This window comes from Passer montanus, unplaced genomic scaffold, assembly GCF_014805655.1.
Source record: "Passer montanus isolate IOZ18808 unplaced genomic scaffold, ASM1480565v1 scaffold16, whole genome shotgun sequence".
Lineage (NCBI taxonomy): Eukaryota > Metazoa > Chordata > Aves > Passeriformes > Passeridae > Passer > Passer montanus.
The window spans coordinates 5856629-5882348 of NW_024363160.1; the positions used below are offsets into that span (position 1 = coordinate 5856629).

At 36.5% G+C, this 25720-nt stretch overlaps 1 protein-coding gene across 1 annotated transcript in view; it reads right to left on the reverse strand.

Annotated features, from left to right (window-relative positions):
• PREX2 (phosphatidylinositol-3,4,5-trisphosphate dependent Rac exchange factor 2) overlaps positions 1-25720 on the reverse strand; it is a 168764-nt gene that overhangs the window by 36130 nt on the left and 106914 nt on the right. Inside the window, exons 28-35 of the mRNA XM_039702827.1 lie at positions 24599-24681; positions 24173-24263; positions 22811-22939; positions 17845-17886; positions 14897-15114; positions 12144-12246; positions 10461-10604; positions 6342-6456 (exon numbers count right to left, since the gene is read on the reverse strand). Of these exons, the coding sequence (XP_039558761.1) occupies positions 6342-6456; positions 10461-10604; positions 12144-12246; positions 14897-15114; positions 17845-17886; positions 22811-22939; positions 24173-24263; positions 24599-24681 (925 nt within the window). The remainder of the gene's footprint in view (positions 1-6341; positions 6457-10460; positions 10605-12143; positions 12247-14896; positions 15115-17844; positions 17887-22810; positions 22940-24172; positions 24264-24598; positions 24682-25720) is intronic.

The window sequence follows — 25720 nt, forward strand, 5'->3', positions numbered from 1 at the left end:
TTTTTCAATGGGAATTAGAAATATCTCACTGTAACAAAAAGAAAATATTATCACAGAATCACTCTCTAAAACTTGTAAGTCTCCTCACATCACTCTTCTAAATATGTTGGCAATGACAAAAACTGTTAGTTGCTCATTAACATGTCACTCGCTGAGCTGAACAGACATGAAGGAATGACCCACCACAGGACAAAAGTAGCACAAGGACAAGCAAGAAAAGCTTCTTGACCACTTCAGCATTGCTTTGGAAAAGCTTTCCACTGGAAAGAGTGGGGCAAGGAGTCTGTCACCCTTAAGGTGGATTTTAATGTACTACATTACATTAAAATACTACTTAAGTACTACTACTACAGGAATTGATATACAATCTAGCCTTTTTGATAATGCAGGTATTGCCTTGAGGCTTCATAATTGTGTTTCAGAGATAAACAAGTTCTTTCTTTTATAGTAATTAACTACCTTTAAGTGGATACATCCTTTATGTCATTGTAACTCATTTTTAGCAAAGCAACTATTAGAGAATTTTAGTTCAGCCTGAAGCCATGAGTGCCATCACATCTATTTTCTGCCTTGACTAAATTATACAGGATACAGAAAACATTGTCCTGCCAAGAAGCCTGCAGCTTGAGAGACTGTTGTGCATGTATACGTGTGTGTATAAATAAAAAAGATACATTCCTCAGATTTTGTTCCATGTTTGCAGATATTCTAGGGGCAGAAATGGTTTCCTTTTCTTACCTTTCTGAAAATCAAAAGAAACAAGAAACCTCAACAACATGATAACGTCCTGAATTGTAACATCCCTGAATAAAGAATTCAATTAAATTTGCCATTGCTCTGTGGAGGATTACTTATGACATAAAATAAACACAGGAGGCTTCAGACAGAAAAATCACTTGAAGTTACATCGTAAATGAAACTCTTTAAAATGACAAATATTACATTCAGTGTAATCAGATGTTCAATGTAATGAGGGTAGTTAGCTAAATCATTTGTCGTTAGATTCACTGATTATAATTGCTTCCTTAGCATAACAGACTTGCATTTACCTCCCAAACTGATATCCAAGAAACCAGCAACATAGGGAGAAAAACCCAACAAAAAAAACCAAGAAAACTCAAACAAAATCCACTTTTTTCCCCCTTTACTACTTATTTTAATTTTTCTTCTATTATAGCTGTACAACAGACTACAGAAGTAGCTGCCAACAAGCCTGGACACAGCTGACTTCAAAGAATAGTTCCAAATCACACAGAATGGTAGGCAGGAAGGAAGGAACATTTTTTCCAGACTTTCTTTCTCTATTGATGCACAGGCGAGTTAATTACTATACAGCGGTAATTAACACCCACACCAGTGGTGGGGATGTGCAGCAGCCCTCAGCTGTCTTTCCCACAGCATGATCCTATCTTTGGAGTAAAGAACTGGGTCATCATATAATCAGGGGTGTCACAAGAAAGTGCCATGCTGAGGATAAGAGAAAATTAATGGAAAAGCAGAACTCTCCTGACCTCACCGTCATCTATTATTTTTCTCTTTTCCTCTGTATGTTCCCAATCCTAGCCACCACAACATCAGAAAACAAATTTTTAAGGGGTTTAAATGTCTAAATGCGAGCATACATTTCTGCAGAAGCATTAAAAAATGTTCATCTATCTAGAATTCATTAATTTATCTGATTTCTTATTAGCTAAAAATTATCTGCATAGACAATTCTGGAATCCAAGCACGTGTATTGATGTGCAGTTCTCAGCACCTACAGACCACCGCAGTTAGCTCTTGCAGTCGGCGATGAAAGCAAAGCACACTGCAGACACAGGAGCTGGAAGCAGGCTTGGTACAGCCACAGCCCTGCACCCTGCTGAATAACCTGTGCCCTGAACATCCTCTCTGCCTTTGTGATACATCTCCTATGTGCACAGACATATCCAGGAAAAAACCTCTTTTAGCATAGATGTGCTTGGACTTTTCTGATTAAGCAGCTAACCAGAAGCACCTGCAGAAAACTGCATTTTAACAGAATGTCATAGGAGTGACACCTTTTACCCAGAATGAGAATTCACACTACAAATAACCTAAGAAAACCATCACCACCAGCAAAAAAAAAAAAAAAGGTTCATCTGATAAAATGTCAAATACAGAGATAGGAAGACTGAAAGAGCAAGCTTTTTTTCCCTAGTGCACACTCAAATTCCCATCATGGGCCAGCAAATCCAAATGTATGATAACTTGGACAAACATTACAGAAGTTTTCATTCTGACACTGAAAGTCCATTTTCAAAAATGGATTACTTTTTGCAGGAAGCTAACCCCAAATCCTATTTCTCTAAGGACAAAAACTGTTCTCATATCCAACTAAATGTTTTACTTGGAAGTAATTGTTCAGTCCAAAGATTGGCTGAGCTAAGGCCATGCAGCTAACCTGTCTGTCAGGGTCTGCCCCAGCTTCGAACAGGCTTGCATCACAACCAGTCTGACCATCACAGCACAGACTATAAGATTTATTTCTGTTCAATGCAGTAAGAGCTAGCATATTGAACCTTACTGCAGGAAATAGACCTTTACCAGTTATGAAGACCATATTCAAAGGACATAATGCAGTTTTGAAGCATTACTACTTTAAGTTTACCCTCATGTTTTTACAATTACATGACTCAAGACTTGCAAGACTATATTTAAATCAGCCAAGCAGTCTGAGTAAACATAATGTATTTGTGAGATTTTGTTATTCCTACCAGCATCTGTAGTAGCTATGGATTTGAACACCATTGTGTCCTGCACTGTTGAAGCAAAATAATGTCTGGTATCTGTAACAGCAAAAGGATTGATTCAGGATGAAAAAAGCCTGTTTGAAAGTCAAGGAGTACCAAAGGAGGAAGATGGGGACAAGTGGAAGGAGAATACAGAAAGGTCCCACTTAACACTGACCTCCACAGTGGTCAGATACACAGGTTCTTTTTAGTCCACTGATAAATTAGAAGACAACTGCTGAGCTATCAAACACATAGTAATAAAGATTTTGAAAATCTCTGCTGACCTAATTACTTTCACTTGGATGTACTGAATGTTCCTGATTAGCAAACAATTTGATCAGGTTCAATTTACATTGCTGGCAACTACTAGCACCAGCTGAGTTCTCAAAGAGAATTTGAACATAACTTTATTTTCCTTATGAGTGTCACAAAAATGGGATTGGTGAATTACAAATACAAGAGCAATTTGAAAAAAAAATCCAGCATGATAAGAATGATTGTGGGTTAAATGCTGCAAATTTCTAAGCAGGTTGAAATCTCATAAACTAGGTATTGGTTGTTTTGTTGATTTTCTTTAAATAACATTTTTCATTTCAATAAAGCACTTCCTACATACTGATGGCATAGAGGATGCTGCCTCGGCAATCATAGAAGAGCTCAATTTGATCTTGTCTTAGAACAAAAGTTCCCTTATTTTACTAACAATATTCCAATAGCTAGGGTTAATTCTATTACAGAAGATGAACTGACATTTCCTCCATTCCACATAAGCATGAAATTCTTATTGCAATTCTTATTCTTTCATGCACTCCCATAAAAATTATGATCTTATCAATGATTATTTCATAGCTGAGGTAGTATTTCCAAAAGCCTCAAAGCAAGAACCATGAAAGACAGAAGCTCTTATGATGCTCAAATCAGTGTCAAGGAGGAAAATTTTGCACCTGGATTTATTGCATGAGTTCTGATACTGTGGAAAAGCTGGTCAGAGTTACAGAGTTATGAATGACCTCTGCAATAAAAGCAAAGGTTCAGCTTCTTGACTTAATGGCTGCCCTTCCTGAAATCCACTAAAAATTCCCTAATATATATTTTGATTCATTCAAATAAATAACCTGTATATTAATCCGTTTAAAGGACACATCAGTATGAAATCCATCACCCAAATATATTCTATGTAATAAAACTTTAAGAAGACTTTACTACAAGAAATTAAGAGGTAGCTGAGCAAAGATGCTACTCATTTTTTAATTTACTCTCCTGCTTGGGTACATACCAAGCTAGGCCAACATCTCTGTTTGCAGCTGGGACCACACACAACCCAGGGGTCTCTTTTATTTCACAATATTATTGGAACATTATTAACTCAATGCATCAGGAATAAGAGAAATTGAAATTGTTTCCTGAGTTCTCATCAATGGATGCCTTGGCTGCAGTGTCACTGCCAAACATTTCTTTCTTTCCCACTAGTCCCCATGCTCTTCTCCCACCACCTTTTCCATTGCCATTGCTCCCACTTGCTTTTGGCTGCTGTACTGATGGAGAGATTATAAAATGCTCATCAGATGGTCACTGAACAAGCAAGTAGCACATTCCTTCTCTATGGACAAAGAATAGCTTATGGGTTGTATCTTGGATGACTAATTTTATTAATGATTAAGAAGTGCTGCATGGAGGATTTCTTCCATGTGAAGTATTATTGCACTTGAGTATGCTTCCAGGGAATATTTAATTTCAGATTTTTGTTTTTCTTTAAAGCAATTACCCAAATGTTAATATCTTTTGCTGCTGTAGTTACTTCATTAGATTCTCCTGGCCAAACACCTACACAGGCTAGCAAATAGCAGAACAAGAATGAAGCATCTGCTTTTCTGTTTTTCCTCTTCACATTTTGTCAGTTATTTCCTGAAGCTGTTTGTGCTGCACTTAAGAAATGGGTAGAGTTCACCAGAAAGCAAACAAATCAATTACTGAATGTTCTAGTCAGACGCTAGAGAGCTGGAAAAAAAACCCATAAATTATTTTCCAGTTCTTCTGAACTGGGCAGAGATACCCATGGTAATTTTTGTTAATGATAAGTTTTTCATGGTAACTTCTTATAAAACTAAGCCTTGAAGCTTAGCAATTCATCAGAGCTGTGAGCCACAACACTGTAAAGAGGAATGTAGCTCATTATAGCCACAGCATGAATGGAGGACCTAACTCATGAGGTAAGCAAGGTCAAGGAACACAACTAGCATAGAATCAGGAAGAATTTATTTTAAGGATTTTCATGGGAGGTTAAATTGGTCCTATTCATAGCAAAAAACCAACACAAAAAGTCTTTCCTTGTCTAACTGATAGAATCTCTTTCCAAAACTAGCTGATTTCATCTAGGCCAAATACTGGCATGACCAAAGTTCTCTGTAAAACTGATTTATAACATAAACCTTGTCACATAAACACTCAGGAGGCACTTTTTTTCCCAAATAGGAAGTACAAATACAAGAAGATGGAAAACAGACTAAATGAATACATTTGTCACTGACATACAAATGCAGAAAGAGATGTCACACGGGAAAAAAAAATCAAATATACCACACTTACTGAATGTAATTTGCTTTAAAATCACTTTCGCAATACCAGTACTTAGATTAAAACAGCATCTAGAAATCCCACTGCTTTAATAATAAATAAGATAAATAATTTTGCAAGATCCATGAAGAAAACCTTCCAGAGAGAACCAACAGGTAAAGGAATTGCAAAGAGATCCTCATTTATCATCTTCCCCCTTCTCCATTGACCTTGAGCTTTTTTTAACTCCTCTTCTCTGCTGCTTTTATAAACTGCCTAATAGTCCTGGTGAAATGACATTTCCATCCAATTCAAGAATTTTAGAAGTGAATAGATGTGGTTTTACCACAGTCCTTTGCACTCTTCAAATCATGGCAAGCAAGAATACTCAAACAGGTGTATTGCACAGTCACAGTGAAACACAAGAGTCATCTATGACCCATTTTCCTTACTTTACTTCATAACTAACAGATTATTTTGTGTAATAGAAATTCTGTCTTTATGTGCAACTCCTTAATAAAATATGTACCAAAATACACAGCTGCATAATTTCTACATATACTGGCAAGTATGCACTCTGTAATCCATAGCCATTGCTGATGCAGGTATCCAAATATGTCTGTATTCCCATTAGTATGGTGGGGAGTGGGGAGAAACAGCAGGAAAAGAACATTATTTTTCAAGTCCTATTCTGTAGAAATTAGGTAAATATGGTCTATAAAATCAGATCATAATGTGTGGCAATTTTGATACTCCACTTGTGATCAAGTAGACCTTTCCTTTCCTATATGCATTATTACAGCAACCTGGAGGCAATTACAGCTAAAACTTTCAGGAGAAAGCAATTTTTGTAAAAGTAACTTAACAGTGCAGTAACCAAAAAAAATCAGAATAATGAATCTTGGATCTTACTCAGTCATGAACCCAATGCCAACCACCATACAGCACATTTCATTTTAAAGCTGTGTCACAGAAACCGAGTTGAAAAACAGAACTCTGTAAGCTAATTCCAGGAATGCTGGTTTATTTACCCACCGTAGCTTCTGGTTGTACTGCTTGACTTTTTCTAGTGAGGCAGCATTAATCTGAGCTTGAAATTCTTCCACTGAGACACTGTCTCTGTAATAGTATCCTTCCATGCTCTCCAATGCTGTGGAAAGAGAAAGGACAGTGGAAAAGAGAGAGATCAGTATTAAATATTTAATAATTGCCTTCTTTGTAGTTTTGTTCACACACAAGTGAAGTACTTTTTAACCCTGAGGCTGTGACCCTACTGTGAATTGCTGAGCTGTTTACAGATCTCTCTTAAAAATTTCATTTACAAGAAAAATTATATTTCTTGCCCTGTGGAAAATATAAAGGAGAGCACTAATTTGAGTTCCTTTGCTCTAATTACAGTATTCCTGCCTTTTGAATGCAAATGTGAGGTTTAATTCTGATATATCCTGGAAGAAAACAATAGAATGAGCTGGGGTAGAAGAAATAAAAGATCAATGTAACTTTCACAGAGGGAGACCTAATAACTTCTCATGAAGCCCGATTTTGGGAGATGTGGAGCACCTCAGAAATGTGAAGTTCATTGCCTAGAGGTTCCTCTAGCTGTACCCACTGATAAATGTGAATACTTTCTTCTAGATGAAGTAAAGCAAATTTTGCTGGATCTCTGAAAATGGCCTAGAAGTTCCTTTTCAAGATAAGAGAAGTCAAATACTTGTCAACGTTTGCTGCATTCATGTCACCAAACCAAGGATGAATATTGCTACAAGAACTCAGGAACTGAACAGAAACTTCAATGAAAGGATTCTCATGAAAATTTGGACTGAAAACATTAAGATCTTCACATGAAGAGGTCAACCATATTAAAACATAAACCCCAACTCTTGGTGAAACTTTTTTTTTTTTTTTTTTTTTTTGTGGAGAAGTGTGAAAGGCTTTACAATTAGGAACATTGCCACTTTAGAAATCCAAACACATCACATTCTAAGAACTCATCACCCCATCAGCAAATGCAAGCCATAAGCAGAGTTTTCATGGAAACATGCTGCTGCCTTACAGCTTCAACTGCACACAGAATATTAATTCTGCTTGTATTGCTTAATATGACCAGTTAATAAATAATTCATTCATTGTGAAAGAACATGCAAATTGCACTCCCCTTCTGCGTTTTCACAGTTTGTAATTCTACTTCTGTGCAAAAAATACTAAGTTTCAACAGTCAGACTTGATTCTTCTTTGGTTCTAAGTCACACCAGACAACTCAAACAAAAATATCCACTGCACTCCATTTATAACAGCATGTTAACACAAACAGAATTGATAATCCTTACTGCTTATTTTACTGGCTTGAAGTTGGTTTTACTCAATTAGATTACCCAGCCGGGAAACTCAGTCATCTGTGAGCACTGGCAGGAGCTCAGAGTTCTGCCTCTGCGGGGCCACGCTCACAGGTGCAGGCAGGGACTCCCATGCTGTGTGCTTTATCTCTGCCCTCTCTGAAGGGTTCAATCTTTCTACTATTAGAAAGTTCTTTTGCAAGGAAGCTCTCCTTACAAAAAAGTCTTCTATGGTATTCTTCAATCCAAGATAGGATGTTATGTTCTGAAGGCACAGAATTGGGAAAGCAACCTGGAAGAATGGGTGGAGTCAATGGGTAGTAGCTAATGGGACATGGCCTGCCCAGGGGCCCACTACAAGCAGAGCATCACAGGTATCTCTGTTGTTCAGTGTCTTTATCACTGACATGAAGGAGGTAAGACAAGTTTACAGCTGATGCCAAACTGGGATAAGCAGTGGAATGCACCCAAGTGCAGGGCCACAAAAGGGCCAGGTTCTTCACAATGGTACAAGCTGAAAATTCACACAAATTGAAGAGACTCAATAGAAAGAAAAAACTTTTCAACTAGGGCAGTCAAGTAGAGTAACAGGCTTCCCAAGAGGTTGTACAGTTTCGGTCCCTGAGTGCCTGCAAGATCCTCCTTGTCAGACACCCAAGCCACCTGGTTTCATGCCACAGCTGTTGCTCTTACGAGTGGGAGGTTGGAACAGAGGTCTCTTGAGGTCCCTCCCAATCTGAATTATTCTAACACTCTATGAAAAACTAAAAAAAAAAAAATTAAATATATACATAATTAAGACACTATGTAACAATTATAAATAAATAAACAGAATTTTCATTTAAAATAGTGTCTTTAAATTTTTTGTGGCGATCTTAAGTCTAATGTAGGAAATAGAGCAATCTAAATGCCAATATCTCAACAGCCCCAGCCCCAGTTTTGCATACCAGGATCCTTCTGCATGTGCACATACTTGGGCATGTGGTTGAACAAAACTGGTTTTTTACAAATGGAGAGATAGATAATACAGACTGGATAAACAACAAAAAAAACTTCAAAAATATTATAGTGCTAATCATGTAAATATGTTGACTTGCAATTTTAGGCATGGAGCTATGACACTGAGAATAGAGAAACACAGAGATAAACAGTCTGATGTGCACTGACCTGTGCCTTTGAAAAAGTATCCCAAAAACATTAATTCCTAAATGTTCCATTTGAAAATACCATCAACCATTGTATTTTAGGCAGGAAACAACTTACCTATGTTTAGATTGGGGGAACAAAAATTCACTTCACAAAGAAACTTAAATAAGATTTCTACATTAGTAGCTAATAAATTTCAGTTACAGATGGGAATCTACTGAGTTACTCTGATGGCAGGTCAGCCAAACCTCATATGAAAGAAGGGAAAAAGAGAATCCCAATCCATTCATTAATGAGGTAAAAAAACCCCAAATAATGATTTTTACACTAGAATTTAAAGACTTACCCAGGACTTCTTATTCTTGGAGTCCAATAGACTATTTTAGAGGATGATGGTTGAAAATTAAAGAAATTTGATATGATAAAGAAAGAAGAAACTTTCCATTCTACTGAAAAATATTAAGCAGATGTAAACACTTGAATGGATACTTATCCTTTTCCTTTAGCTGACTACACAGATGCTCATCCTAAGAATCAAAAATTTTTTGGCTATTGGAAACAGAAGTGGAAAAAATTTTGCTAAATAAATCCCCAAGTACACTGAATCCCCTCCCCAAACTAAAAAAACAGTATTTCCAGGAATTCAGCTGAACCAAGGTATTTTCTGTTCTCCCTCAAGTGCTTTTTCTGTCTGCTCTACTGAAATTTGCCTCCTGCTCAGTGTTCTCATTTCTCCCTATGACTGAAATCAATCTTTCAAAAGAAAACCACTGAAGTCTTCATTATTTTTATTAAAAATCTAACTCCAGGGATCTTATTTTTTTTTTAATTGTGTGTTTTAACTTTATACTAAGCTTAGCTATTTATTTATGTTTCTGTGCACTATTTTCTTTTACATCTTCCTTGTCTATCAGGGACCAAGCTCCCCTCTAAAACTTCATTTGTATGCCTGACTTCTGCCTATTCCACACAGACCCTGGAAGCCTTTCACAAGGTGTGGAGTATTTTCAGCTCCCTGTGAAATCAAAGGCGGCTCAAGGCAATCAGCAGCTCACATTCACCATTTCAGTGGAGCAAACTTCACGCTCCTGATGACTGTAATGACACTGCAGCTAATGCAGGCTGCCTGGAATTTATGAACAGTCTGAGCACCAGCGCCACCATTCCTCACTTTGTAATGTTTGCAGAGCAATAACTACATAAACCTGAGAATGCTATTTAACTCTTCATAACATTTTCAGGAGACAGAATTCTCAGGGGGATAACAGCTTAGTCCTCAAATATGAAGTAATGGGAAAAGATTACAAAAGCATTTGAAAAGCAAAACACTTTTAAGGGCAAGTTTCATGGTCTGACTATTGTCCATTAATGGCTAAAAAGAACAAAACAATATTGATAAATGAAGATTCACTCTTTGTGGTTGGAATCATGTAACTGGCATAAACTTACAAATTTATAACCATGCCTCTATTTTTTATTACAGACATCAGAATTTCTTCAATTTACATTTTAATTCAAAGTCCTCAAAAAATGCTCACATTAAACAACACCTATATATAAGCATTGTAGCTTTATGACTACAGAGGATTCATATCAGAGTAAATAAGTGGGAGTTTAAAGAGAGTTAGCTATTATGTGAAAAAAGCAGGGCAGGGTGAATTTAACCTCAAGTTACCTTGTGAAAAAAGCACTGGGTGGATTTTAAATCCTCCTCCATTCTTCAGCCTTTGTGGAAGCTGTTCAAAGTGGTAACCATCAAGGTAGAAGTAAACCTTCAGTGTTTGCCGGCTTCCTTCTGCTTGGTATGTGATTGGGACATCTAAAAATATAGTCAGTGTTACAATTCGACTGTAAGCAATGACACATTCTTTTCCAGAAACTGCTGCACACAAAATTCATGCAGTTAGATAAAAAAGTCACTGCAGACACAACATTCAGTATTTTTCATTATAGATTGTTTCCATAGATAAGTCTCCAAGTTGAAAACAGTAACAAACATAGTGGCTTGCAGATTATTATTATTATTATTATTATTACATAGAGTTTTTTTACTGTGAGCATAAATCACATTGTACCTAATCACTAAAGATTCCAAGCAACATTTTCACTACTTATGGTAACAAGAAAATACTTATCTTCTCTTATTGATTATGCAGAATCATAACTGAAAAAAAAGTATTTTGCCAGTTCTTGGGCTACTGTAAACATAGTCAGTGTGACTGTGATGGCAGCATTTAAACCAAAAGAAAACACAGAATTCATTACAATCCTTGAGCACATGGCGTTCCTGTTTATTAGCACAGACACCTCAGTTGAAAGATCCTGCAAGATGAACAGTTCATGACAGCATTAACTCCACATTAGGAGGCCCTCCTGGAACTGCATTTTCATGTTGTTACTGGGTTTAGCAGGGCTTCTTTTGAACACACTCTGAGCAGGGGCCGTACTTGAATCAAACCAAAATAACTGTGGTCTTGAACAGGCTAAATCCTACCTGACTCTCAGCCCTGTGCTACTGAATTCTCCTAAGCAGAGGCAGTTTTGTGGAGTAGCTTTGTGTCTTCTGGTTTTGGTTATTGCAGAAGTTCTCTCCAGTGTGGTCTTAATCCAGCAAAGGAATTGTTTCAGAAGGGCTTGATGTGAAGCAGACATGCTTTCCTCCCTTCCCCGGGGACTTGTGAGACAGGAAAAAAATGAGGCCTTTTTGCTCACTAAACAAAGTTCACTGCAGGACAATATTTACTGGCTGACCATACATTAATAAAGGAATGGCTGAAAATGAGCAAAGTGTGTGAACAGCAGACTGCAAAGACAGTCCTTTCCTGCTGAGTTGGGCAAGTTTTGTGACGAAGGTTTCAGGACCCTGATCATCTGCAGCAGCAGGTCTCAGAGAAAGGTTCTTGCCAAATTTAAAGCGATCCTAATAGTGCCTGTCCTGTCCTCTCAAGGAACTCTTCAAAAAGTCATTTATTTTTCACACAACAAAATGAAATGTGGTTTATGCTTCTGGGTCCTCATATCAGTTGCATTTCCCTACCAAGACCTTCAAGCTATTTTTACACATTTCTTCAACAACAGTTGGGTCTTCCAGGGACTTTCCAGATGCAGTCACATACTCCCAATGTTCATACTCCCAAAATTCAGCTAAGCAAACAACTCTTCCCCCAGGGTTACTGACATTGCCAGATGCAGTGTCACTGATGACAGCAGTATTTCAGTACATCTAGGAAATATCCGGAGAGCTATACATCTCCTTATTCTCCATAATTCCAAGTTGTATAAGATTCCCTATCAGAGGTGATCTTCTAGGAACAAAAAATGTTACAAAACCAGTAAAATCCAGATATTAATTACTCACTTGCAACTAGTGGTTCTGGCTCTGATTGTCTGAAGAAGAAAGTAACTTTTTCCAAGTCAAACAATGCAACCAATGTGTCTTCTAGCATAGCTTGTTCATCAGCCTAAAAAAGGCAAAATAAAAATTGGAAAGGTCATCTCAGCCAGATGTTTTCCCTACCAGAAATAATATAAAAAAACAAGACATAAAATTAACTACAGAGTGTTGCACAACATTTCACCGCTGCAGTGTATAACCTATTTAACTCCTAGACGAGGTAAATTTCTTTGTTTCTATTAGCATTTTCCCTTTTATTACTAGTTCAGGATTATTAAAATTATCACATCATACAGTAAATTAATAGGTAATTTATAGCCACCATTATTTCTCATGTCTTTTAATAAAGTCATTCTGTCATTATTCTGTAAGACACCAGATTTTAGCACCTTGTCTTGCCACCAGGTCCATCTCATAAAGCAATAGAAGGGAAATGTGAAAACTATATTTTTTTAGCAATTTTCTTTTAAAATTGCCATAACTTCAGGATTTCACTTACGAACAACATATAAGAGTTTATTGTCTACACTCTAAGCACCAATAATTGAACCAGAAGCTCAGAAAATTTACAGCTCAGGATGACTTGCACTTCACCTACAAAACTCTAGGCACAAATCAAGTACATAGATGTGCCAATATTCTGATTTGCACCTATAGTTCAGTCTGTGTACCCCTGAGCGAAAGAGATAGTTAAAGAGATCCAGGATTTCTCAAGACAACTGAACCTTTAAAAAGAAAATAGTAATCTACAATTATGTTTATCTTGAGTTAACTATGCAGACCAATTACAGCTTAAATCAATAATCACTTAAAGTAATTCTATTCCTTACACAGCCCTCCCCTGGCTCCTTAGATTAGCAAGAGCCAAAAGAAAATCTGAATCATGTGTTGTTCCCCCTCTAAGAACTGAAACAGTAGGATGGCAAAGAATAATAAATAGCTGTCCCTAAACTGACAATAAATTATAGTTTACAACATGATAGAACAGAAGAAAAAAACCCCATTATTTTCCTTGATCTATATAGTGAAATAGCTTTCCCCCTTGTACTTATGAAAAAGCAAATCTGCTAGAAATATCTTGTCTTCTGGTTCAATTTATGAAGTCTATGGACAGAGTGATTTTGTCAGCAGAACAGTCTGAATACCATAGAGCAGCGTGGGAAACTCTTGCACAACTGCTCATTCTTTACTGAACTCTGGCCATAATGAATGTAATTTCCTTCAAATACCCTTGTTTAAAATAACCCCTTGTTTGAAATAACACAGATAATTTGTAAGCCAAATAGTGCTGGGAAGGTATTGAAAAAGCTGCCTTTAGATACAATTCCCTTGGTTAAGAATCGTTAGGCAGAAAAGACTGAACTTTATTTTCAATTGGACAATGCATATTGCAGATATCTGATTATGTGAAAATAGTTGAGTAGCACACATTTTCACTACAAAGGAAATCACTGCAATCTGCAGTGAAAAAAATATCATTATTCAGAGCTGTAAAGACTACAGTTGCTTTGTGCTAACACAACAACAAAGCACAAGGTAAAACATTAGACAGACACCAATGGAATTTACTCTTGAACTCTTAAGTATTGGACCACCTGTTAGTGGTACACATTGTCAAAAAGCATCCAGGACTCAAGACATGAGTCCAAGCTTCCCAGACAGTGCTTTCTTCACATGTTCCTCATGTGGATTAAGAGCTCCCCTATTTCTCTGAGGCCCTGATTATATCTGTTTGAAAACTGCACATACCCGTGCAAACCCATGTACCAGAGCTGCCTGTGAGGTACTTGGTCACACTGGCTTCCCAATACATAGACTGAGACTTTATGACTGTAATTTAGAAATAACTTTATTTGTATTGGTTTCTGCTGCTTCTAAGGTTTCTTATGTTAATTTGTCAGCAATTTGCTGCCAAGACAGAAAACGAGAGGATAGAACATCTTCGATACTAGGAACATCATCTGTTATTTACATGGAGTTTTATTCTTAAGAAGCAACTCCAGAGGTAGACCAAACTGTCATGGAGAAGGCTATGCAGACTGTTTCACAGTTCCTCTGGCTAGCAGGAACCAGTTTAGTGTGAGAAGCATCTTAAATAGCTAAAGAAGCACTTTGGATAACTGAGGATTAAGGGACTACAAAGCCATGTCCCAGTTTTAATTGTTTCTTAAGCCATGGCTCTTTGCCAAGCCTTGTGAAGAAACAGTCGATTTCCAATTACTCTGACAGGCTACAAGGATTTTCCATATGACAGGAGCAAAACAGACCAGCACATTTACTCCTTCAACTACTATACCTATTGTTTTTTAGGGAAAAGGGTGACAAAATGACCTAAACCAGGTATTTTATTTACCTTGCATTGTTGCTAATTGCAAAATGAAACTCTGCTTATCGCCTAACACTATATTCAATCCCAGGGAACAGCTACATCAGCAGTGGGGAGTCAAGGGTAAACTCACTACCTGCTAACTCAAAGCAAACAGAATACTGTCTTTGTGGAAAACTTATTTCCCATATCATAACCAACCTGTAATGGTCTGTATCAGATCCCAAATCTTTAAGTATCAGAATTGTAACTTTTCCAAATAGAAGCTAAGTACCAAGATTAGCAAAAAGGACATAGAAAATCAGATTTACATCTGAGACTATTTAGCCATGTCCTTGGTTCAGGAAAGGAAAAGGGACTCTGACCAAGCATGAGACAAGAGGAGTCTTACCAGGTTTGGAGAGAGCAGGGACTGGAAATGAAGGAGAAGACCTGCACTGGCTATCTGTTCCAACCACCTTCTGCTGGCCTCCAGGGTTTCCATTTCATACTCTTTGTTGTTGTCAAACATCTGATTTAAGGCCACCATCAGCTGCTCTGAAAAGGCACAGACTGTGGCCACCAGGCTCTGACAGAAGACCATGTCTCGCCTCAGCTGTATCTCGCTATCTGCGAGGTGTAAAAGCCAAAAGCAAAATTAAACAGGAGATTAGTTAACAGCAAAGAAACTAGGCTTGAATTCTTTATCTATAAAACACATCATTTTTATGTCAAGCAATTTACAAGTTTACAGCCTAATGTTATCTCTAGTTAATAGTTCTCTATGACCCAATTTGCCATTTTTCTCATTAAAATATTATGTTATGATTCTAAAATTGCATATGAGTGTATTTAAAATCTGGAATTTAAAGTATTTCTTTATAAACAATGTATGTTTCTCTCCTAGATTTTAAAGTACATCCCATAAATTCTATGTGCTTTTAATGTCACAGAACTGAGGCAAGTCAGATCTCTTTGCTGAAATGTGAGAGCAAGCTGGGCCTACAAACGTTTACTTTCCACCAGAAATATGTACTTTTAATGTCACAGAACAACTGAGGCAAGTCAGATCTCTTTGCTGAAATGTGAGAGCAAGCTGGGCCTACAAACGTTTACTTTCCACCAGAAAGCAAGGAGAGTCAGAAGTTCTTAACATGACTGCATCATCTGGCTTATTCCACAGCTACCAGCTGGGGAGGGCAGATGAAGGCTGTCTGCTGGAAAGCACAGTATTCTCACCAGAACACAATCTATCCAAATAAAATTTATATGAATGTGAATCTATAAAATAAGTACAGAGCAGCACCACATGTCCAGGAAACAGCAGAGATTTATGGTGCCAACAAAGTCCAGAAAAGGTCTTTAGGTAGATAGCTATGGAACATTAGCAGGTGATTTGAATTAGGGACTAGCTAACCTACCAATTTATTCTGAAGGGCATAGGTATTAGATTAGCTAAAGGTCAAAAGAATTAAAAAGGGAAACACATTCCCAATAAAGAACAAAACTGTGATGATAAATATTCAGCTCTTCTTTCTCGTCCTCTTTTCTGAAGGTCTTCAAGTAATTTTATCATTATAAGCTGTTAGGCAAACATCAATCACGATGGTTCAGGTAGACTTAATCCTTCTCAGAGCAGGAGAAGCAGATCAGGTGATACAGAGGTCTTTCCAAAACCTAAAATATTTGTCTTTGCTACTAGATTGTTCTGCCTCTAAGAGGCTTAGGTCTTCTTCCAACTTTTCTATGGAGCTGACAAGAATTCTGATGGCTGGTTAATCAGCAGAAATTATTCAGTAGTCACAAAGTTACTACCAAATTTAAAAATGTGCTTTTTGGACTCCAGATATTGCTCAAAGTAACCCTGTTCTGTCTATTTTCCTCTGAGATCTTCTTCAGTCTTTTCCTCAGCGATTGATAACAATGAACATTCTTTTGCTATCATTTCTATTCTATTTGACAGTTTCTCAGAACCCAATATCTTGGGAATATTTTCCATAAATGGACAATCACTACTGTTTATGCACTATGACTCAATGGTTTTTGTTGTTGGTGGTTTGGTTTTCTTTTTGGGGGGGGGGGATTATTTTTTTTTTTTGATTGTTCAAATCAACCTCTCTGTCTCTCTCAAGTTGTGCAAATCCAGAAAAGAGAGAATTTTCATCTTTCAAAATAACACACATCTGCAGCTTCAAAAATCCCACTGGCTTCTCCACAGTCAAAAAACTTTCAAATGTTCCAACAGTGCTCAGGATTTGAGCCCAACACACATTGTTTCCCACTTTGCTGAATTTTATCTCTTTCTTTCTAACAGCAGCTGGCTTCCTCTGTATTTCCTGCTCCTGAGGCAGCTCTGCTGTGTCTCAAACACATTTCTGAATCTCATTTAATACTACCTGAACATTAGATACTGAATACAAGAGCACTTTGGGGTCCTTTTACAAAAATATTTTTATACAAAATAAACTAGATAGTTTACCAACTTATAAAACAACATAAATAGGGAAAACTACTTTTAAAAAATCAAGTCTAGGATATTTTCTCAATTCACTTTTTATTTTATGGTAAATGAGAAATTACTAAAAACTTTTCTAATATTTTGAAGAAATCTAACAACAAAGAAAGGTTATAATCCCCTTTATAAAATTGTTCTTGTGTGTCATAACAAAAATAATTAAATCATGCATTCATGCAGTGCTGTAAGACGGTCAAAATAATGAGCTTTTACAGTTAAATTGGACTGCCTACTTGAACATGTTGGCACCTACAAACTGTAAGGAAACTTGTGCCATAGATATTATTTTTTTAATACCAATTCAGTGACATTAATTTTCCAAACACACATCCCTATTTTGTGTATTTTAAGCTGTATGCTGTATGGCATGATAGTAGAATTAATACAGAGAATAATCAGAGTCCTTCCAGAAAGGAGGAACTTAAATATTCTCTAAAAATAGACAAAAGGAAAGGCACGGGTTAAAATAGCAATATAAATCTGGAAACAGATGGGAATGAAAAGAAAAACAGCAAATAAGAAAACTCCCAAAGAAGAAAGACAGCTGAGACACTGCAAAAGCTGAGTGTTCAGTACTTACTTTATCTGCCAAGATCTAAAGTAAATGACCAGATAAGGTATTTTGCATTCAAAGAAAAAAAAAAGTGCAATGTTTGTTAAAAATATCTGAAACTGTGTTCTTCAGGAATCCTTACTCTAAACAGTGGGATGAAGTTGCTGGTTATCAGGTTTTATCATATCTGAGATTTTTCCCCTTAATGTAAACACAGATTTCTGTTTAAAAGCAAAAATTATCTCAAACGATCCACAGTCTCTTCCCTCCCTCCCAAAACAAGCAAAATTACCTGTATATTCTAGAAGTGCCAAGAGTATTCGTGCTTTCACCTCTTAAAGAAAAATAAGAAAATACTTTGAGGTAATGGTTAAAAGTGTTTTCATCAACATACTATTGCATCTACATTTTCTCATTTCATACCAGCTTCTTTCTAGGCAATGCTGATTCATACCTACAAAACAGTAATGAGTCTCAACTTCACTCAATTGTACATATGGCTTGATAAAAACTGATAACAATCAAAAGCACCATCACTGAGAAAGACACATGAAAAGGCAGCTGCTATCTCAGAGCACATGTGCAGCAACTGGCCAGGCCAAGTCCATAACTGAGGAATTCCAGTCCTAAAACTTTGAAAAAGAAGACTAGCTTTCACTGATTCTCACATTATCCTAATTTTTTCTTCTCATTCTCTTGTACTCTTTTGTTCATACCAAAAAATCTCAAATTATCCCTATTTTAATGGATACCAAAGCCTTTAGGAAAAATACAACAGCATTTTCACTTTACTTCCAGCCTTCAGGATTTTATTTCGCTTCAGAAATGTCTTTTCACTTAACAATCTATGAAGTAAAAAAGTAGAAATTTTAAAAAAAAAATCTTAATTTACACAGGCAAAAATGTGGGTTTATCTCTCTTTACAATTCCCCCCCACACCTTTTATGTTTTCCTGGAAGGGGCCTGCTTTTCAAAGGCTGCAGGCAGGCTGAAGAAAGTGCACTTTATGTACCAGAGCACAAATTTAAATATGTTAACCAGTGCTGCAAGATACAGGAAGGTGAAAATCTGCCATAACCTTAATTTGCAGCACATCAGTTGTCCTACAGGTACTATTTAGATGAACAGAACACTACTTCACACGCTTTCACATCTTTCCAAACCTTCCTTCACACACCGAAGTTTCTCTGCAGTCCTGTTCAAAGCCCTGTTCAGTGCACAAGCAGGGCTGAAACTGGCTATATGTGCAATAATAAAATTTAGTAATTTGTTTCCCCCTACATTGTTACTATCACAGTATCTCAAATACAAATACCCAAACATTAAAAATTACTCGTTATTCCTGAAAAATCCTGGTTCTAGGTCATTTTCTTAGCCTTCTGTCTTTCAAAAAAGAAAACACAATCCCTAACAGAGATGAATAACCTGGAGTCTTGGAGTCCAACCATAACTTAGTAACTGAAAAGAGAGTGTAGGGAAATACAGCTTTTATCTGAATAACTTAGATACATCGAGGCTATTACTTGCAGCTTTTTTTATATAAGATTTGTTGGATCTCTGAATTCAAAACAATTTGAGGTATCTATAAATAACAATTTCCTGCTCATGGAGAAATCATAGGACACTGCAACTGTCTTTTATCACTGCTATAAGTCTCCTGTGTTTCAAAATATTCCCACAGGCAAAAGACTATTTTTAGATTATTTGTCTACTTACCTGGGGTTAGAAGTGAACCTTGGATGTCAATCATTTGCTTTTCAACAAATCCCAAATGCTATGAAAGCTCTCACTCCTTCTTGCTACACGTTGTATGGAAAAGAGTAACTCCCTAGCAGCTTCTCTTAGATTCTGATTTGTAATGCAAGATGCCTTCAGTTTCTTTTATTTTTAAAGATTCTTTTGTACTTTATTTTAAAAAAACCCACGTTATTCTGCTATTCTGATCTTTGCCAGGAAAGGCTAGATTTTAGTTTTATTTTGTTTTTCACACCTGAAAATATTTCAAAAAGATAGATTTTGCACTGCATGGTTTATTATTTAAATTGAAATACATTTTTTTATACCTTCAATAACCAAAACACTCCATCACACCTCACTCCTAATTTAAAATAGATGAGAACTTTCTCAATTGCATCATATTTCCTGTTTAAACTTAAAATTACAGTGCTAGAAAAACAACTGCACTTTCTCATGTAGTTACATGACTAGCTGGCTAGAAATCTGGCTTGCTCCAGAACACCTCTCGTTTTGATCAAAAATCTTACCTAATTTTTTCTGTGGGAAAAAGCAATTACATTAATGTTTCCTTCTCTTTATTTTGTTTACACCCTTCTGTTGTTGAGTCCCTTTCTATCCATCCATCTTGTTCATTTTCCTGGTTTCTACTCCAGCCTTTTCCTCCTGTGCTTTCCAGTTCTTGTGCTACATATCTCACACAGATTCACAATCAAGTGCCTACATTATTCTTCCTCTGTTTGGTGCCTGTCCAATTCCTGCCCTGATTACTGCTTTCTCTACCAAAATCAAGTACTTCACCTTCAAAGATCTGCCTGTGCCAACAACTTATCTTTAGCTTTATTGGTTTAAAAATGTATTAGGCCCAGTCAGTCCAAGAAATAACTTCATTCTTTTCTTTAGTTACTTAGCTCCAGACAAATCCTCCTAGAACCTGCATATCACTTCAGAGAACTCTTCAATGCTAGCAACTAGATTAGCTTTCTAGGCTGGTCTTTTACTGTAACCATTGAAAATTTTCTTTCTCTAATGATATAATAAAGCAAATGAGACAAAGCAATGGCCAGCTATATTTTAATTTTAATGTTAAGGAAGGTTTGGTTGGTTTTTTTCGGTTTTGTTTTGTTTTTTTTTCCAATCTGTGCAAACCTTCATGGATTTTTTTAATAGTTCTCCCAGTTCTAACACTAATAAACAGAAAACCGACAGACCAGAACACTCATCCTCAAGGCATTCAGTTTTCCCATTTCATCATATTTATTAAACAAAGTAAATAAAAGGAATCTTAGTATCTAGTACTTAAAACATTTCATCTTTGTGAGGCTCCCATGTCTCCTGCATCAATGCACTAATCAATCTAATCTAATAGATTCTGCAATGCAACAGAACAATGAATAAAAAACTAATATCCTGTGACACTTTTATAAAAAAAAAAGTCCGTTTCCAATAAGGAGACAAATTTGTTGTATTCATCCATACTTTAGCATTGAGCAGTAATGGTTAAGTATGTTTATAACAACTGGAAGTTTTAATTTTATTTTTTTTGCCCACAGTGAGTGAAGTTGTATCTGTGGTCTCCTTTGACTTCTTCCTCTTGGAAAAGAAAAATGTGTCTGCTTTCCTTAATTACTGAAATATTGTCTTTTACTCAAAAACAAACAGGAAGATTCTTCTAAAATCCCAATACATTGTTCAACTTGTTCTCATAAGCCCAACTAAACAGTCATATTACATGGCACCTTTCGGGTTTTTTCCTAAATGAAGTGCATAAGAGAGGAAATGGGGAGATGACTCTGTGCCATGTGTTAGGTTTTCAGCCATAAATAACTCAGGGCAGTACTGGTGGTTCTCCTAGGTATCCAGACCAGCTGTGAACACAGTGTATGATGGCAAGACAGGAAGGAAGAAATCAAGAAATGAAGATACAAAGGGAAAATGGAGCTGCTAAAAACAATATTAACTCCACTTCTTGTTCATCTGATTTCAGTTAAATCCAGCTGCTGGATCTTTCTCAGTACTGAACTGTGTAAAATAAAAAATAACTTTTATATTACAAAGAGGCAGCAAGTAATTTGGACTTTGATGAACTCTCCCACTAAATTTTGAATAAACTCAGCTCAATATTGAGGGTATATGACCATTGTTAAAATGGGTTAGGTCTAATAATTCTATTCATGGGCAAAAAAGGTCTGTGAAAATGGTCTGGTAAGGTTAGCTTCTGAAAGGGGCTGAGCAAGGACTGTTCACAACACGTTTCCATTCCTCCTCGATTTTGAAAGAAACCCTGATTAATACTTGCAAATAATTTGGTTTAACCTGAAGAAGGACCTCTAGAAAAACAAAAAGTATTCAAAACTATTTCTTAATTTTTCATTCAGTGACAGCCACCATTAAACTAAAAGGACTATACTTAGTATTGGATAGTCAACCCGCTGTGATTGACTTCAAAAGAGAGACATTTATGTGGTTGTTTTTATAATTTTCTAAACCAGGGTCTGAAAATATGATGTATCTCAAATCAGAAATGCCAAGTCAGAGAAGGAAGAGTTTGTTTGGTTTGGCTGGTTGGTTTTTGAAAGTTTATAATAATAAAACTTATCACAAAATTCTTTCCCATTGGTCTGATATTTAACAGTTTCTTTAAGGGACGCTGCAGCAACTAGCCCACAAACAGAAGAAGCTAAACACACACACAAACATACACACAAATAATTCAAAGCTAGTCTTAAGTTTTTGTTTCCACACAGAATTCTAGCATAGGCATTTTTATAAAAATAATCTTAACTCTTTATTTCTGTTTCTTTATCAAGCAGCACAGGAAATAAAGCAGGAATTAAAAGCAAGAGATTCTGGAGAGAAAAGACCAGTTACTTTCTTATGAAGACAGGGGAGAAAGCCTAAAACCTCCTTTTCAGTGGTGGTGAAGAGGAGCAGAGTACTTGTAACTTCTATACAGTGGTGGAAGGGAGGCAGAGGAGGAGTCCATCCATCAGTTGGGATGGATTAAATGAAAACTATGGCTTTATAGCAGAAGGAGAGATAATGACTCCAGAAAAACACAGAGAAGACCAAGGCACAGGACAAAAGCAGCAGACACTTTATCTCTCCAGTCAAGACAGTGGGGAAAAATAGTTTAATTTCAATAAAAGCCTCATTTTAGTCTATCAGTCCCATGAAGTTCTGTGACAAATCAGGCAAGCCCGCTGGATTGAAAAACCTGAAAAACCACACTGAAAAACCTAGCAACTGAAAAGCAGAAAAATACCACATCCAATATATGGTTCCTTTATTTTCACTTGTCAGAAAACTATTTTCTCTTCAGCATCTAAAGCCAACAGGGTAAGTACAAGACAGCTGAGATAAACTCTACTAATCTTGTTATTGGGAGTACAACCTATCTATGGACTACACTGTGTTCCACCAATCTTGCCTTGAAGCAGCAGGAAGCAGCTCTACCTCTCCCCTTCCCTTCCCTCTGTATCATTAAAGAAGTGCTTATTTATGACCAGGCTGTTCCTACTAACCTTCAACAAATTTTCTGATATTCTGGGCAAGGCCCCGGACACTGCTGGGGAGGTTCCAAGGATCTTGCTTGATGTGGAGTCGTAGCCTCTTTGGACAGCTGAGCTTTGGTTCCATTTCTTGCTGAAACTCTAAGCAAGGACAAAAATAGTATTTTTCTGCTTAAGCCTCCTGAGAAAGTCACAGTAAGACCTTTTTTTTTTCCTAAATGTTTTCACTGCTCATGGAGTTGGCAACCTATTTAACTCTAGTTAAAGCTACGGTGACAGATCTAACAGTCATCTAAGCTCCCTGCTGAAGTCTAAGGAGAGAGTGAGCAGCATCCCCAAATGTGATTCTTTCAGAAACACGTACATAACATGGTGCATGGTAAGTGGGACCCGGAAACTTTTAGAGGCAAAATACTTTCAATCAGAAAATTAAATTTAAACCAGAATTACTTACTTTATAAAACCCCAAATAACAAAACAAACAAACAAAAAAACCAAACTCCCAATCAATCAAAAGAAAACCACCAAAAAAAAAAAAAAGTAAAAAAAGGAAAAAAAAAGGAAGTTATGTGTTCTTTCATGAATTCAGGTTTTGTAAAACCTCATAACTGGGGTAAAAAACACCCTCTGGCCACCTAAAACCAGTATTTTTTGGTGAAAGACATGTATAGCGTCAATACACCTCACTACTGATATTAATGAAACATTCCTTTTCCCATTGAACTTCTTTCTTTTTTTTATAAACTCAGTCTAAACTCAGTGAAAGAAGTCCTTTCTATTTTTCATGACTTATGATCACCACCATGCTTATTTATACATTAGACTTAGATTTAAGCAACCATACAAGTGGTAGTAGAGTGTCTAAATTTACATACAGGATATTTCTTTTTAAGCAATCAGTAATATTTATATAAGTATATATTTGGTATAAATATTGCTGTGACTATAAATCTCAAATTATTTATAAATCAACTCAAACATAATATAACTACAAAAATAATAAAAATATGGCATTAGTAAAAAAATAGATCAGGAATGGCTTCAGCAGTTATGACAAAAATGTATTAAAAACACTTGAAATATATATAACAACATTGCTTCTTTCTTTGAAAACCTCAGCAATACAACAGTCAGTTCAGAGTCTAAAATTCAGTTGAATTTGCCATTTTTTCCTACATTATACAATAAAATATAAGGAGTCAGTTTTCAACTAAGAATTAATATCTATTAAAAATGAACTTCAACAATCAGTTTCTGCAGAATATACGAAGATTAAGCAAAATCAATCCTTTAACAGCAGCTCAAGGAGTTGACAGCCATGGCCATGGACCCTTCAAGCTGCCTTTTCATTCTCACAGCTAGAATTAATGTTACCTTGGAGGCCTCGACCTGGTGTGAAGTACTTTGTCTGCTCAAAGACCCTCATCACAGCTGGTCCTTTCAAAAGATTGACGATTGAATCGACCTGTTGGGATCAAGGTTCTGTGAGAAAGATCTATTTATTTTACAGCAACAATTAGAAATTGTTTGTGTACGAAATGTGGACTACTGACAAGCAACTTCGGATTTTTTCTTACCTAATGGCTCTAGTTAAAGTAACAAACTGGAGAATGTTAGACTAAATTTAAGGGCCTGTTTAATTTGCTGTTTTGGACTATTTACAGAAAACTGAGGGAAAATGAGTAAATACATACCATCTCAGTAAACAGTGGGAAGCAAAATTAAAAAGAAGTATTTTCTAAAGACATCTTAGCTCAAGCACAGATATCAGTATCAAAGCCAAGAAAAATAATTTCATACTTGACCAAAGAGATGCTCCAAGCAGCTATGGAGCTTGTCCTGTTTATCATGGGAGATTCGAACACTTATGGGAAGCTCATCACCTGAAAAATATTTTAAAATTAGAAACTGTTTAGAAGCATCAACATGTTTTCCAAAACCTTTGCAGCTTAGATAATCTGCTTTGCACACAGACTGATGCTAAAACTGTCAGGACTAAGTGACTGTTCTCCCTACATATTTTGCATTTATTAGTTACTCGATAATACAGAAATAGCTCTTAAAGAAAGGAGCACATTCAAAACCCAACTGGTCATGGTTTGGAAGACCTGCTCTAGATGAGCTTGCTTGAGGGGGAGACTAGACCAGATCATCCTAAAAGGTCCCTTGAAACCTCAACAATTCTGTGACCAGAACATGCCTTTCTTTCTTCTGAAGAAAATACTAGAACTAGAATTCCAGACTAAATAGCCAAGTTGTGTGAACCCAACACAGCAGACCACAAAGTCTCTGAAATGCATTCAGTGTAAAGTTTTTATAAGGACTCTACACGTAATTCACATCCTAATGTTCTTACTAACTGAATGGTTCTGAGATTTTAGTAATTCGGCAAAAATACAGCACCCAAATCATTCAACATGAAGCTTTTAGCAGCACATACCACATCATTTCCTAAGAAAGAGAAGAGGAGAAGGACTCTTTTAGGTCACTGCCCTGTCACTTGCTCTTTCAGACAACAGGCAATATACCTTGAACTCTTTCAAAAAATGTTGAAAAATTGAGTTTAAAACTGGTTTTCCTCCTTGATGTTGGTTACAGAACAGAAGTAGACACTTGATAATTTACGATCCAAATTTATTCAAGGTTAATCTAGACTCATTTTTCTTGTGTCAGTGAAACACTTTAATGACACTTTCTGTCCTTGATTTTTTTTTAGCTCCTTTAGTCCTTACAACCATTATACCTCTTCACAGGATTTTAACTGCAAGAGAACAAAGTGCCCAAAACTCCTGATCTGGAGTTAACCAGGTTAGCTTTGGAACCAGCTGACAATTAAGCCAGCAGAGAGTCTGAGTTTCCCTGAGGAGCAGTATTTGTCATCTAAAGCACTGCATCTGGGCTTGGCTAACAAAGACATGTTCT